The 16059-nt window shown below is 38.8% G+C and overlaps 2 protein-coding genes across 5 annotated transcripts in view; one reads left to right on the forward strand and one right to left on the reverse strand.

The window, feature by feature from the left end:
* Window positions 1-13454, forward strand: part of hdhd3 (haloacid dehalogenase-like hydrolase domain containing 3) — a 19469-nt gene extending 6015 nt beyond the window's left edge. For all 4 annotated transcript variants that reach the window (XM_061932603.1, XM_061932602.1, XM_061932601.1 and 1 more), the window contains exon 4: window positions 12816-13454. In XM_061932603.1, coding sequence (XP_061788587.1) covers window positions 12816-12819 — 4 coding nt within the window. In that variant the 3' untranslated portion in view covers window positions 12820-13454. The remainder of the gene's footprint in view (window positions 1-12815) is intronic.
* The window catches only part of tgfa (transforming growth factor, alpha), a 23496-nt gene continuing 15049 nt past the window's right edge, over window positions 7613-16059 (reverse strand). Inside the window, exons 5-7 of the mRNA XM_061932605.1 lie at window positions 15050-15199; window positions 14871-14983; window positions 7613-8758 (exon numbers count right to left, since the gene is read on the reverse strand). Of these exons, the coding sequence (XP_061788589.1) occupies window positions 8751-8758; window positions 14871-14983; window positions 15050-15199 (271 nt within the window). The 3' untranslated portion in view covers window positions 7613-8750. The remainder of the gene's footprint in view (window positions 8759-14870; window positions 14984-15049; window positions 15200-16059) is intronic.

Consider the following 16059-nt stretch of genomic DNA (forward strand, 5'->3'; position numbering starts at 1 on the left):
CAGCATTCGTTGTCGTGGACGTCTTGCTGGGTTTTCTTTTCCCTCCACATTTGTATTTGTGACAAATGGTTGCGGTCTGTTCTCGAGCCGAATGTTTGTGCTAGTAGTTAGTGAGGCAGCGTTTCTTCAGCTTAATAGCTTCGTAAACACTCGTATTTGAAGCCATCTGGTCCTGAGTAGATAGTGTGAGTGTTGGACTGTGAGGATCAAACTGGCAGGGAAAAGAACAGACCATAATGGCTGTATGGTTCAGAGCAGAGCCTCTTATGGGGAATGGGGATTGACAGGAGTCCAAAATCAGATTGAAAGAGTTCAAGAGGAAAGCACTGTAGTTCACTACGAACTTGAACTCAGAGCCTTTATATGTGACTTCCCAGACACTGTTGAGGCTTTTCCTTGATTTGTTTTCTTCACCTGAATTTTCACCTCTTGACATTTGTATGTTAAAGGATGTTACCGATCTCTGGGGAAGAGCTGCTTACTTCAAAGCTGGTTTAGTAGCTCAGCCAGACGGCTCTAAAAGGCTCCGCAGAAATCCAATTGTGCACATAATGGGATTATAAAAGCGGGGAATAAAAGCTCACGCGTGCTGAAATGAGGCACAGTTGTAGACAGAGTTTGTTATGAGAGGACATGTCTGCTTTTTGACTTTATTGAACAATTTTGTCAACTAATTGACTCGTCAATATCCTCAGTTTTGTCAAACCGTAAAATTGTTGTTGTTGTGCTATTGACTACTAGCATCGAAACAGGAGTTCAGAACTAGGGTTTTAACGATTACCAGTATTAAATTATAGTTTCAAAATAAAATGAGCGTAAAACCTTGATTCATTACCGCACTTTGATTAACTCAGAGAATGGTGATACTGCTCATTTATACAGAAGCAAGCCAGCGCGCTAATCGCTAGCTAGCTTAAATGCTAACATAAATACAAGAGAACGTATTACAAACGTCACACCCCAATCTAAACTTGTGTAAACACTGTACTGTCTCAGCAACTAAGTCAGGGGTGTCCAAACCTTTTCCAGTGGGGGCCACATTAATACATTTTGTACATTAAAGATGCTAAAACCAATACAATGTAGGTCAGTCAATAAATGTTAAACTATCTGAACAAAATAAAGCAACTTAGCTTTGTGTTATGGCTAACAGAGAAAATGAGTGTAATATCTAATCTAACACCAATGAGATATTTCCTTTTCTTCTTCTTCTTTACTAACATGATTCCACCAACTAAAACCTTTTTTAAGGGCTTTTGCACACTCAAAAACGTAACATATCTTGCAAGAAATATGCAAATGTTCATAGTGATAGGACACACGAATAACATCAAAGACCATAAACGGTAAGACTCACAGCTCGTCAGTCGTTTTAGTTTTACGGTCGCATTTGACGGTTTTCTGGTGAGATCTGCTTCCAATTGGAATTCATGCACCCCCTGCATCTGCGCATGTGTATGAATTTTAGTAAATCCCAATGCGAAAATGTAATAGCACATTGAAGTAATATGTCACACGAGTACAATCATTACACTACATAACACCATTTTTGTATTCTGTCATTTAATATATGGTGCACGTTTCACGCTATGAACAATAATAAGTATGATTTATTAGGTTATGGGTTTTTTTGCTGGGAAATTGAAAGCACTGCCAGCATGCCTTGTGAAATTAGGGATGTAACGATAAACGCTATTAATGTTAACCCTAGTAAAACTCCAGACAGTTAGTATTACCGTTTTAAAATGAAATGGTGGAAAAAACGTGATTGATAACTGCACTTTGATTAAATCACAGACCGACTGCCACCAGCTCACTAGCATAAATGCTAACAAGAAAATAAGATGCCTTTCCCCATTAGGAAACAACATGCCCCAATCTAAACCTGTATAAACACATTGCTTTCTGAGCAACAAATATATTCAATTGTGCACACAGAACCTAAAGCTGTGCTCTCTTAGTACAGAGTGATCGTGCTGGACTCTCACACCATACTTGCCAACCCTCCCGAATTTTCCGGGAGACTCCCGAAATTCAGCGCCTCTCCCGAAAACCTCCCGGGACAAATATTCTCCCGAAAATCTCCCGATTTTCAGCCGGAGCTGGAAGCCACGCCCCCTCTAGCTCCATGCGGACCTGAGTGAGGACAGCCTTTTTTCATGACGGGAGGACAACAGGGTGAAAAGAACTAAATCATCCAGACTAGAGATAAATTGTATTATTATGTTTATCTTACCTAAAAATAAATACATTTATTAATTTAAAAAATAAATAAATAAATACATTTTTACTATATTTTGCTAAAAACATCAAAATTAATTGTATTTTTATTTGTATTTTTTCCTGACTTCTTATTACATCCAGCCATAGAATTATACATTAAAATAAACATATTTGAAATAATTGATTTTAAATTATCATAATAATTCATTTAAAATGACCATATTTAATTATTAAAATAATTGCTTGTTTATCAACAACTTTAGCATTTTATTCATTACTGTTTGAAACTCTCAGAAGCCAAGTTATGTTATATTCCTTAATATTTATTTATGCAAGTTTGAAGTATCAATTATCTAAACACAGTTTTGTTTGCATATTTTCAGGATGTAGATATCTATATATATATATATATATATATATATATATATATATAGATGTATGAAATACTTGACTTGGTGAATTCTAGCTGTCAATATACTCCTCCCCTCTTAACCACGCCCCCACCTCCCGAAATCAGAGGTCTCAAGGTTGGCAAGTATGTCTCACACTATTAACTAGATCCACTCGACGTCCATTGCACCGGTCGCCCAGTCCCCACATCTGCGGTCCCCTCCAAGGTTTCTCATTGTATCCCATTGGGTTGAGTTTTTTCTTGCCCTGATGTGGGATCTGGGGGATGTGGGATGTCGTTGTGGCTTGTGCAGCCCTTTGAGACACTTGTGATTAAGGGCTATAGAAATAAACTTTTGATTGATTGACTATACCCAGAGGAATACGAGACGGTGGTGTTTTCACACAGGACGCCACAAATAATAATAATAGATTAAATGTGCTAAGCACTTTTCATTTAAATCTTAAAGTGCTACAAAACAAACCGATATTTAAAATAATAAAATCTTAACCATTAAACCACATGAAGTACTTTGGTGGCGTGGCTCAGATGGTATTACGGCCGGTTAGAAACTTGAGGGTTCCTGGTTTGCGAATCAAGCTTCCACCGTCCTAGTCATCGTCGTTGTGTCCTTGGGCAAGACACTTCACCCACCTTGCTCCCAGTGTCTGCTGTATATGTAGCTGAAATGTAGATACTGGGTTTCTCAATGTAAAGCGCTTTGAGTCATTAGAGAAAAAGCATTATATAAATATTATTCACTTCACTGAGACTAAAACACAATCAGTGAAGCATAAAAAACCTGAAACATCCAAAATAGTGTTTTTAATTTTTAGTGTCTATTCAGTTTAAAGTATTTATTTAAAGCCTACTGAAATGCGATTTTCTTATTTAAACGGGGATAGCAGGTCCATTCTATGTGTCATACTTGATCATTTCGCGATATTGCCATATTTTTGCTGAAAGGATTTAGTAGAGAACATCGACGATAAAGTTCGCAACTTTTGGTCGCTGATAAAAAAGCCTTGCCTGTACCGGAAATAGCAGACTATATGCGCGTAACGTCACAGGTTGTGGAGCTCCTCACATCCGCACATTGTTTACAATCATGGCCACCAGCAGCGAGAGCGATTCGGACCGAGAAAGCGACGATTTCCCCATTAATTTGAGCGAGGATGAAAGATTCGTGGATGAGGAAAGTGAGAGTGAAGGACTAGAGGGCAGTGGGAGCGATTCAGATAGGGAAGATGCTGTGAGTGGCGGGTGGGACCTGATATTCAGCTGGGAATGACTAAAACAGTAAATAAACACAAGACATATATATACTCTATTAGCCACAACACAACCAGGCTTATATTTAATATGCCACAAATTAATCCCGCATAACAAACACCTTCCCCCTCCCGTCCATATAACCCGCCAATACAACTCAAACACCTGCACAACACACTCAATCCCACAGCCCAAAGTACCGTTCACCTCCCCAAAGTTCATACAGCACATATATTTCCCCAAAGTTACGTACGTGACATGCACATAGCGGCACGCACGTACGGGCAAGCGATAAAATGTTTGGAAGCCGCAGCTGCATGCGTACTCACGGTACCGCGTCTGCGCATCCAACTCAAAGTCCTCCTGGTAAGAGTCTCTGTTGTCCCAGTTCTCCACAGGCCAATGGTAAAGCTTGACTGTCATCTTTCGGGATTGTAAACAATGAAACACCAGCTGTGTTATCCGGCACAACAGTCAGGGGGTGCATTCTACGGCGGGGGTGCGTTATCCGGCACAACACCTGCCGCAATACACCGCTTCCCGCCTACAGCTTTCTTCTTTGCTGTCTCCATTGTTCATTGAACAAATTGCAAAAGATTCACCAACACAGATGTCCAGAATACTGTGGAATTTTGCGATGAAAACAGACGACTTAATAGCTGGCCACCATGCTGTCCCAAAATGTCCTCTACAATCCGTGACGTCACGCGCTGACGTCATCATACCGAGACGTTTTCAGCAGGATATTTCGCGCAAAATTTAAAATTGCACTTTAGTAAGCTAACCCGGCCGTATTGGCATGTGTTGCAATGTTAAGATTTCATCATTGATATATAAACTATCAGACTGCGTGGTCGGTAGTAGTGGGTTTCAGTAGGCCTTTAATTAAAAAAAAAATACTTGGTCAAAAAATTTCAGGGTCTACTTTCTGAGTACATTCAACATTACCATAATAATAATAACCGTGATGATTTTGGTCATGATACCAGGGATATGACATTTTTATATTGTTACATCCCTACATGAATCCATAACCTAATAAATCATGTATTACATTGTTTAATAGTTTATTTTGTGAAATATTTAAGGAACTTTGTCATACAGCACACATAAGACAACATTAAATTTGGTACCCGAGGTCCCAGATTTGGTCCCAGATTTAGCCCCATGAGTATCACAAGAACAATAGTATTTGAATAATAAATTAAATAGAATAGAATATAGAGTAGATTATAAATATATTAGGTTAATAGGAATAGATTAAAAACAGAATAGATTGTGAACCTGTGTCTGGACTGTGTATGTATGTTTATAATACATATTAAACGACAAAATAAAGTATTATTTAGCGTAAAGATTGTACCATATCAATTTTATAGAGCCCCCTAAAACAACCACGGTTGCAAAGGGGCTGTATACTACAAAACCCCAAACCAGTGAAGTTGGCACGTTGTGTAAATCATAAATAAAAACAGAATACAATGATTTGCAAATCTTTTTCAACTTATATTCAATTGAATAGACTGCAAAGACAAGATATTTAATGTTCGAACTGAGAAACTTTTTTTTTTTGCAAATACTCATTAATTTAGAAATTAATGGCAGTAACACATTGCAAAAAAGTTGGCACAGGGGCATTTTTACCACCGTGTTACATGGCCTTTCCTTTTAACAACACTCAGTAAACGTTTGGGAACTGGGAAGACCAATTTTTGAAGCTTTACAGGTGGAATTCTTTCCCATTCTTGCTTGATGTACAGTTTAAGTTGTTCAACAGTCCGGGGTCTCTGTTGTGATATTTGACGTTTAATAACGCGCCACACATTTTCAATGGGAGACAGGTCTGGACTACAGGCAGGCCGGTCTATTACCCGCACTCTTTTACTATGAAGCCACACTGTTGTAACATTGTCTTGCTGAAATAAGCAGGGGCGTCCAGCAGGGGCGTCCATGATAACGTTACTGGGATGGCAGCATATGTTGCTCCAATACATGTATGTACCTTTCAGCATTAGTGGTGCCTTCACAGATGTGTAAGTTACCCATGCCTTGGGCACTAATACACCTCCATACCATCACAGATGCTGGCTTTTGAACTTTGCGCATATAACAATCCGGATGGTTATTTTCGTCTTTGTTCCGGAGGACACGATGTCCACAGTTTCCAAAAACAATTTGAAATGTGGACTCGTCAGACCACAGAACACATTTCCACTTTGCATCAAACCATCTTAGATGAGCTCGGACCCAGCAAATCCGGCGGCGTTTCTGGGTGTTGTTAATAAATGGCTTTCGCTTTGCATACCTTGCACTTACAGATGTAGCGACGAATTGTAGTTACTGACAGTGGTTTTCTGAAGTGTTCCTTAGCCCATGTGGTGATATCCTTTACACTGATGTTGCTTTTTGATGCAGTACCGCCTGAGGAATCGAAGGTCCGTAATATCATCGCTTACGTGCAGGGATTTCTCTAAATTCTCTGAACCTTTTAATGATATTACGGACCGTAGATGGTGTAATCCCTAAATTTTTTGCAATATCTCATTGAGAAATGTTGTTCTTAAACTGTTTGACAATTTGCTCACGCATTTGTTCACAAAGTGGTGACCCTCGCCCCATCCTTGTTTGTGAATGACTGAGCATTTCATGCAAGCTGCTTTTATACTCAATCATGGCACCCACATGTTCCCAATTAGCCTGTTCACCAGTGGGATGTTCCAAATAAGTGTTTGATGAGCATTCCTCAACTTTCTCAGTCTTTTTTGCCACTTGTGCCAGCTTTTTTAAAACATATTGCAGGCATCAAATTCCAAATGAGCTAATATTTGCAAAAAATTAAGTTTTCCAGTTCGAACGTTTAGTATCTTGTCTTTGCAGTCTATTCAATTGAATATAGGTTGAAAAGGATTTGCAAATCATTGTATTCTGTTTTTATTTACGATTTACACCACGTGCCAACTTCACTGGTTTTGGGTTTTGTAAAGTCAACTAAAAATATAGGAAAGCATAAAAGCAAAGACATAAAACACACTTTCACATATAATTTAAAAACAAAAGTAAAGTATATACTGTATTCAGCAATAAAAATATCTGATAAAATATGATCTTAAAAAACTGACTCAAATAAAAAGGGAGTTTGAATAAAAGGAGTTCCAAGTCTCCTGCTTGTAGTCACGTGAAACATTCCTTCAATGTGCTACTAAATTTCCGCATTCTGGATTCATGCACATCTATCCATCCATTTTCTACTGGTTGTCCCTCTTCGGGCCGCTGGAGCCTATCCCAGCTGCACTCGGGCGGAAGGCGAGGTACACCCTGGACAAGTCGCCACCTCAATGCAGGGCCAACACATACAGACAACATTCACTCACATTCACACACAGAATGAAGGAATTCCAATGGGAGCTTGTCTCGCTTGAACACCAGTTCTATTTTTTCTTTGTTTTTTGTGTAATGGTCTAATCCAACTTGTGTTTTATTGCCTATGGAATGTGTCACAAGCCAATGTAAAACAAGCTTTGGACTGCACTTCGGACAATCCTGAACTAAGATATTAATTTGTGCACATTGACCAAACAGGCCGTGATATTAAGAGACATAAACAGGAAGTGAACCCGTGTGACGTCACATAAACCGGACGTGCAACCCTTGTTTTTCCTCCCAAACTGTAAAAGAAAATAATTGTATTCGTTAAATGATCGTTAATTTTTCCTATAGTAAGCCAAAAAAAAAGGCCACACAGACTGTTTGATTTAATTCTTCATTTGAAAAGAAATATAGATAAGAGTCCGTCCAAAAGACAGGTTAAGCATCAGTTGGACCCTCTTTTGTATTGGGAATACATGTAAGTACACAACATTGTGTGTGTGTTTACACACATCAAAGCTGTAATAGGAGACGGAGGAACATTACTCTGCAAACATCAGACACTGTAGACAGAAAGTTTGTGTATCGCTCCTTGCCTCTCCTTTGGCATCGGCTTACCACCACATTCATTTTAAATGGTAGAAGCTGCCGTGTTTTAACTGTCAGTTTTAACATTCTTTGCTGCTTTGCCAATTTTGAAGGAGCATTTATTTTGTCTCTTTCTGACAAATCTGAAATTAAGAGGCAATTCCAAAACACACCACTAGTGGAATTAGATGAAATAGGTGCACCAAAAAAGATAAAAGCTGTGATTTACAAAAAAAGGTGCAGATTTTAGGAAGCATTGAGCAAGCTTGCAAAAAAGTGCCATGTGAACTAAACGTAGTGGAGGACCAACACCCGATGTGCACCAGTGGTGTGTTTTCCCTCTCCGGCTCTTCCATTTAGAAACCTCTGGCCAACATTACAGAACTAAAACTGACACATATTTTACTCTTATCATAACTAGAAACATGGCGTTGGAAAAGAAACGTGCTCTGTCTGGCGGACATCCAGAGATCTTCAGCTGTTCAGTCCATCAATTCCCATTTCTGTCACGTGAATTGTGTTTAAAAACAGACACTAAAACTTCAGCATCTTCTGTGCTCTGGAAAGTGCACAAAGTTCATAAAAGATGTAAATAGGAATTGGGGGGTCATGGGACAGGGGGTTAAGTCAAGTAGTCTTTCATTTTTTTCCTCCCAAATCCGCAAAGGATGTCCTTGTAGAAGACGTCTTGTGTCCTCACAGTTCAGTGTTTATTTCCACGTTGCTGTGTTGCACAAAGTCAGTGGAAAAAGTGGAAGGAACGTCCTACCTTCTTTCTTCGAAGTCCTGCATCAGTCCCACCAAAGACACTGCGTCTTCTTTTGTATCTCTTTGAATGCAGTCTTAAGACTCTATTGAGGCCCAATTGTCAATGTCAGCCCTGGGATGACGCTCTGCAATGTTGCTTTTTTCACACCACTGAAAGGGAAACAAACATCCTGTCTCATGACGATCGTAATGTCAGTAAAAGGAAAAAGCTCCCAACGTTGTCTAAATACTGTTCTGGAATGCTGCCCACGCAGTTTGTTTTGTCTTCTAAGTCGAACGATTTAGAATGAATTAAAAAAAAAATCAAGACATTAATGCTGTCTTTGTTTAATGATTTTCATAGTCTATTTTTTCGATTTTGCTTATTTTCGGCGATCAGCAGAGGTGGGTAGTAAGGCGCTAAATTTACTCTGTTAGTAGTAAGTACATTTTTGGATACATTGTACTTGTCAGAGTAGTTTTCATGCAACATATGAGTATTTTTGTGAAGATGACATTTCTACTCTGTTGCAGTGAGTTTCTTTTTAATTGCTACATTTATTCATATCATTTAATATTATTTATGATTGATTGATAACTGCTCGCAAATACGCATTTATTTGGCTTGTTAAGGACACTTCTTCCAGCGGACACTTGTCACTTTTTTACCAATCCAACGTTAGCACTAGTTACCTTTGACTCCATTTCACCAATCAAATGCCGCCTGACAGTCACATGACTGCACTCAAACCTCGCACTGTAAAAACTGACATGACGTTTGTCAAATCTTTGGCTACATACTGAGAAAAAAAACCAGTTTTAATCAGGATTCTACTTCCAACTAGAGAAAAGACATGGCGGTAAGTTGTAAATGTTTTTTATGTTTTAGCTGCGCATATGCTAACATTAGCCCTGTTATAAAGCCCCAAGTGTGTAAAATGTGCATATTTTGTTTGGGATAGGTAATCCTCTCGGTCTCTCACCACACACACCAACCACGGTTGTAGTGTAAGTACCATTAGAAAATAACTACTGAATAAATTTAGACGTTACTCACAGTAATTTAGTACTTGTCTAACTTTTTTACTGAATACTCTCTCTTACTCAAGTAACTAAATGACTACTTTTTAGGTTTAGGCCATGTGTACACAAACATGAACATATCCAGGTTAAAACGATCTCCATCCATACAAGTGTAGATTCAAAACTACTATATTATTTTGTCTACAAGCAAACATTTACAACAGCTGCCATGCACATTTTGTCCAATCAGAAGGCTGGAAAAGCAGCAAAAGCTGACTTGGTGGCATTACAAGTGGTATTATAATGTTTATTTTGGTATACTAGCTGTAGAATGACATGTACATTATTTTTTAAAACCAGCCTGCACTTACAAAGAGGAGGGGAAAATTATGAATCTTTTTTAAATGCCTAAAGCGCACATACGTGCCTGTGCTGCTTTAACCCAACACTTGTAGAATTATAACATGTTTAATCAGCAACATGGTGATCACATGTCCAGTGAAGTGTACATGACTTCTAAAGCACACACTAACAAGGAGCCAAGGAAATATTTTGTGGAATTTAATCATCAATATAGTGATATATTATATGTACAATGAAGTGTATGTTATCTTTAACATCAGTACACAATAACAAGTAGCCCAGATTTGGAATCGTCTTTTCATCAATGTAGAGTGCAAATAGCAGTTCAAACATAATAAGTCATGTTAGTGTGTTTAAAGCCAGAAAGGCGGTGTTTACTATACAGGTATTTTGACCTTTGGAAATGACATCGCACAACCGTGACGTCATCTGGAGTACAAGTCTCAGTTTTTCCCGTGTACACGCACACGCTGAGCGGAGTTTTGGGAACTCTTCACCTTGACCAGCGTTTGCAAAAGTGTACGTTTTTAAGGACAAAAGTATGCATTTGCGTGTGGACACGAGGCCCAAATGCAGAGACAAGCATGAGTTTATAAAGTGTCCATGTTGATGTTGACCAGGCCTTACTTGAGTGATATTAAAGTAATGGTACTCTTACTTGAGTACAATTTTTGTCTACTCTAGCCACCTCTAACCATCAGTCAACTGTAGGCAAAATGTTTTATTTGTAAGCTAGCATGTATGCTAGCAAGAGGTGAGCTAATAAGAATCTCAACAAATAAAAATCTCATTTGCTACTTTTTCCAGCTCAAAAACACTCAGATGAAGAAATAAACATGGCAGAGATTGCATAGTTTGGTGAGGTCCTCGGATCTGATAGAGCGCCGAAAAGACTGAGGTGCTCAAAGTGAAGCCTGAAGTTGTTTCTTTTGGCTCCTCAAATGTAACAAATATTCAAATTGACTTCTTTAAAGCTCACACAATTATTGATGGCATGTTGTAATTTTACGAAATTGACGATGTCCACTACCTTACATAATTGTTAGTATGAGATTAAACTCCTCACTTATGTGAAGTGAATTATATTTACAGTCGTGGTCAAAAGTTTACATATACTTGTAAAGGACATAATGTCATGGCTGTCTTGAGTTTCCAATACTTTCGACAACTCTTATTTTTTTGTGATAGAGTGATTGGAGTTGGTTGTTTTATGAATTTATTATGGGTCTACAGATTGTGACCAAATCTGCTGGGTCAAAAGTATACATACAGCAATGTTAATATTTGGTTACATGTCCCTTGGCAAGTTTCACTGCAATAAGGCACTTTTGGTAGCCATCCACAAGCTTCTGGTTGAATTTTTGACCACTCCTCTTGACAAAATTGGTGCAATTCAGCTATATTTGTTGGTTTTCTGACATGGACTTGTTTCTTCAGCATTGTCCACACGTTTAAGTCAGGACTTTGGGAAGGCTATTCTAAAACCTTAATTCTCGCCTGATTTAGTCATTCCTTTACCATTTTTGACGTGTGTTTGGGGTCATTGTCCTGTTGGAACACCCAACTGGGCCCAAGACCCAACATCCGGGCTGATGATTTTAAGTTGTCCTGAAGAATTTGGAGGTAATCCTCCTTATTCATTGTCCCATTTACTCTCTGTAAAGCACCAGTTCTATTGGCAGCAAAAGAGGCCCAGAGCATAATACTACCACCACCATGCTTGATGGTAGGGATGGTGTTCCTGGGATTAAAGGCCTCACCCTTTCTCCTCCAAACATATTGCTGGGTATTGTGGCCAAACAGCTCAATTTTTGTTTCATTTGATCACAGAACTTTCTTCCAGACAATGACCCCAAACACACGTCAAAAGTGGTAAAGGCTAAATCAGGCTACAATAAAGGTTTTAGAATGGCCTTCCCAAAGTCCTGACTTAAACGTGTGGACAATGCTAAAGAAACAAGTCCATGTCAGAAAACCAACACATTTAGCTGAACTGCACCAATTTTGTCAAGAGGAGTGGTCAACAATTCAACCAGAAGCTTGTGGATGGCTACCAAAAGCGCCTTATTGCAGTGAAACTTGCCAAGGGACATGTAACCAAATATCAACATTGCTGTATGTATACTTTTGACCCAGCAGATTGTCACATTTTCAGCAGACCCATAATAAATTCATAAAAGAACCAAACTTCATGAATATTTTTTGTGACCAACAAGTATGTGCTCCAATCACTCTATCACAAAAAAATAAGAGTTGTAGAAATTATTGGAAACTCAAGACAGCCATGACATTATGTTCTTTACAAGTGTATGTAAACTTTTGAACACAACTGCATATAGCGCTTTTTTTCTAGAAACTCAATGTGCTTTAAAATAGGGATATCTACATTTTTAAGTTACATTTAAACCAGTGTGGGTGGCACTGTGAGCAGGTGGGTAAAGTGTCTTGCCCAAGGACACAACGGCAGTGACTAGGATGGTGGAAGCGGAGATAAAAACCTGGAACCCTCAAGTTGCTTGCACGGGTACTCTACCAGCCGAGCCATGTCGTCATGCTGCTGTACGCTTAAAAATCACTGTTTGGCCCGCACATACTCACTTTGGCCCTTGGAGGCAAAAAGTGTATTAAAAGGCGAACTAAACCTTATATTCCGGGACTTCAAATCAGTGAGCTTTCGATGAAAAAACAGGCTTTTGTGTTCCACAAGATGGATGTCAGAGTTGTCAGGACATTGTCGTAAGGAGACATTGTGAGGAATAACAACAACGCCCTGACATGTGTCCCCCAAATATAGTCTCATTCCACAGGAAGAGTGGCTACTAACAAGTTATTTTGCCACCAGGTAGGAGAACAACCTATTGGCATGCAGGACGGTCTCCCACACGAAGCTGTATCAACAACAACAACCCCACTGTGATCACCCCCACCTGAGACATCAATGAGGAGGCGCCACACCTCAAGTTTGGAACTGCAGAAGCCTTTTTGCACTTAGAGGTAAAACCTTGTCAACAAACAAGGAGAACCCGGTTGCCTCGACTTCACCCTTTGCAGATTACCATAACCTGGATGTACACAGTCGAATATGTGTCTTTTTGCTTTTTCTATGGCTTGCTGTGTTGTATGCCAGTGAAGATAACCATAGAACATTTCCGTCTGCTCAGCGCAGTGCAGTTACAACAAGACAACTTCAATAATAAAAAAACGAAATGTACACCGCAAATTGAAATGCCTCTTCGTCTTCTCATAGTGAGTACAAACTTTTTTATAAGTTTTACTACACACTTTTTACACTTGGAAGACAGTAGAGAATGTTTCACTCGCCCTGGGCACTTCTAAGTGTCTGTCACATGTCAACAAAAGTAAGGGCAAATAGAGGTCACCTTTCTTTACACATGTATGAAAAGGTTTTATGGTGATGACCGTTTGACACTGGGTCAGATTTTTATTTTCGTCAATGGTGGAAATAAATGTTAAATTAAAATGTTTGGGTTTTTTTTATATGCAACATAAAAATGTGGACATTTCTGTTCTGATGTATTTTTAAAGATTTACACAAAGGTCCATTTGTAATATTGTGGCTTGATTGTTTTGTAGCTCCTGAGGTTGTGCAGGTGTACCTAATGACATGGCCAGTCATTCTTAATTGCAAGTAGCATCGATCGCTTCTCTAGTCTTGTGTATGCACTGAGGTTGTACGGTATACCGGTATTAATATAGTACCGCGATACTAATTAATCATATTTGGTACTATACCGATTCTGAAAAGTACTGGTCTACCACTCCCCGTCGTCGTCACGTCATGACATTGCTGGTTTACGAGCAGATGAGCATGTTCCGTAGCACACAATCACAGAGTTTTTACAAGCAGACACAGTGTGTAGACAGAAAAGAGAGAACGGACGCATTTTGGCTTAAAAACTAACGATAAAGGTGAAGTTATAACACTTAAATGCCCTCAGGAAGAAGTACTTTAAGACATTGCTAGCAAGTTAGCGGCTAAAGTCCAGCCGCTGTCAGCAGTGTTTTAGCTACTTCTAAATCACTAATCCTCGCCTCCATGGTGACAAATAAAGTACGTTTCTTACAAGTATCATCCCTGCAGGACGAGGAATAGCTAAACATGCTTCACTACACACCGTAGCATCAAAATGTAAACAAACGCCATTGGTGGATCTACACCTGACATCCACTGTAATGATACCAAGTACGAGAGCGTATCTAGTCGATACTACTATGATTACGTCGATATTTTTTTGGAATCACAACATCTTCTTTCGTTTAAAAAAAAAAATTATATTATGTTTATAAACTCAGGAAATATGTCCCTAGACACATGAGGACTTTGAATATGACCAATGTATGATTCTGTAATGACTTGTTATCGGATTGATACCCAAATTTGCGGTATCTTCCAAAACTAATGTAAAATATCAAACAACAGAAGAATAAGTGATTATTACATTTTAACAGAAGTGTAGATAGAACATGTTAAAAGAGAAAGTAAGCAGATATTAACAGTAAATGAACAAGTATATGAATAATTAATTTTCTACCACTTGTCCTTAATAATTTTGACAAAATAATAGAATGGAAAATTACACAATATGTTACTTCATACATCAGCAGACTAATTAGGAGCCTTTGTTTGCTTACTTACTACTAAAAGACAAGTTGTCTAGGGTGTTCACTATTTTATTTAAGGAAAAACTTTCATAAAGAAACGTTTAATGTACCCTAAGATTTTTTGTTAAAATAAAGCCAATAATAAACATTTTTGTGGTCCCCTTTATTTAGAAAAGTATTGAAAAGTATCAAAATAATTTTAGTACCGATACCAAAATATTGGTATTGGGACAACACCAGTATGCACGCGTAAACAATAACACAAAGGACGTACCGCTCTCAGAAGGGTAGCATGGCGGTCCATGCTTCAGCATGTAAACTGATTTTTCTTCCGGGATGAAGTGGTGAGGACGTCTCCTCCTGCGACATTCGTGCCTCCACCAGCAACTGCAGCACAACCAAGAAAGCAGTCAGTGCACCTAGAAATGTGTTTTTTTTTTTTCCGTCACTTACTTTAAAAGGGTGCACAGGACGATGATGAGGACACAACCGATCACACATATCACCAGCACTGTGGCGACATTCTGCTGACGGTGGTTGGTCGCAACAACGGCCAGCAGGTCTGCATGCTCGCACCTCATCCCAACGAAGCCAGCAAGGCATCTGCAAGGTGAGAGGATGGATCAGACTCACTCGCTTCCTCCTTACTGATGATTACGTCCGATATGTGAATTTAGTTTTAGTTAGTGAAAAAGGTTTTATTGAAATTATTAAGCTCCAATAATCTTTCCTAAAGCGTCCTCTTTTTTGAAGTCAGAAATAAAAATGCATAAGCGAGTAATATGAGTGAATAAAGTAAGAAAAAGTCACAACTAATAATAAACTAGAAAAAGCAATTTTAGTAGAAAGTGAAGTGAATTATGTTTATATAATGCTTTTCTCTAATGAAACCCATTCTCTAAGTTACATTCAAACCAGTGTAGGTGGCATTGGGAGAAGATGGGTGAAGTGGCTTGCCCAAGGACAACGGCTGTGACTAGGATGGCAGAAGCGGGGATCGATCCTGGAACCTTCAAGATGCTGGCACGGCCGCACTACCAACCGAGCCACACCGCCGTCAATTGCATGGGAATGCTGAAAAGCTGAACTCAAATGTTGGCATGCTAAACAGATAGCTTTAAGTAACAAAATACATGACTCTTCTGTGTATTAGATTAGATTAGATATCTTTATTGTCCTTGTAAAAAATAAAGTATCCAACCCTCTGTTGGCATCATATATACCGTATTTTTCGGACTATAAGTCGCAGTTTTTTTCATAGTTTGGCCGGGGGTGCGACTTATACTCAGGAGCGACTTATGTGTGAATTTATTAACACATTACCGTAAAATATCAAATAATATTATTTAGCTCATTCACGTAAGAGACTAGACGTATAAGATTTCATGGGATTTAGCAATTAGGAGTGACAGATTGTTTGGTAAACGTATAGCATGTTCTATATGTTATAGTTATTTGAATGA

This window comes from Nerophis lumbriciformis, linkage group LG38, assembly GCF_033978685.3.
Source record: "Nerophis lumbriciformis linkage group LG38, RoL_Nlum_v2.1, whole genome shotgun sequence".
Lineage (NCBI taxonomy): Eukaryota > Metazoa > Chordata > Actinopteri > Syngnathiformes > Syngnathidae > Nerophis > Nerophis lumbriciformis.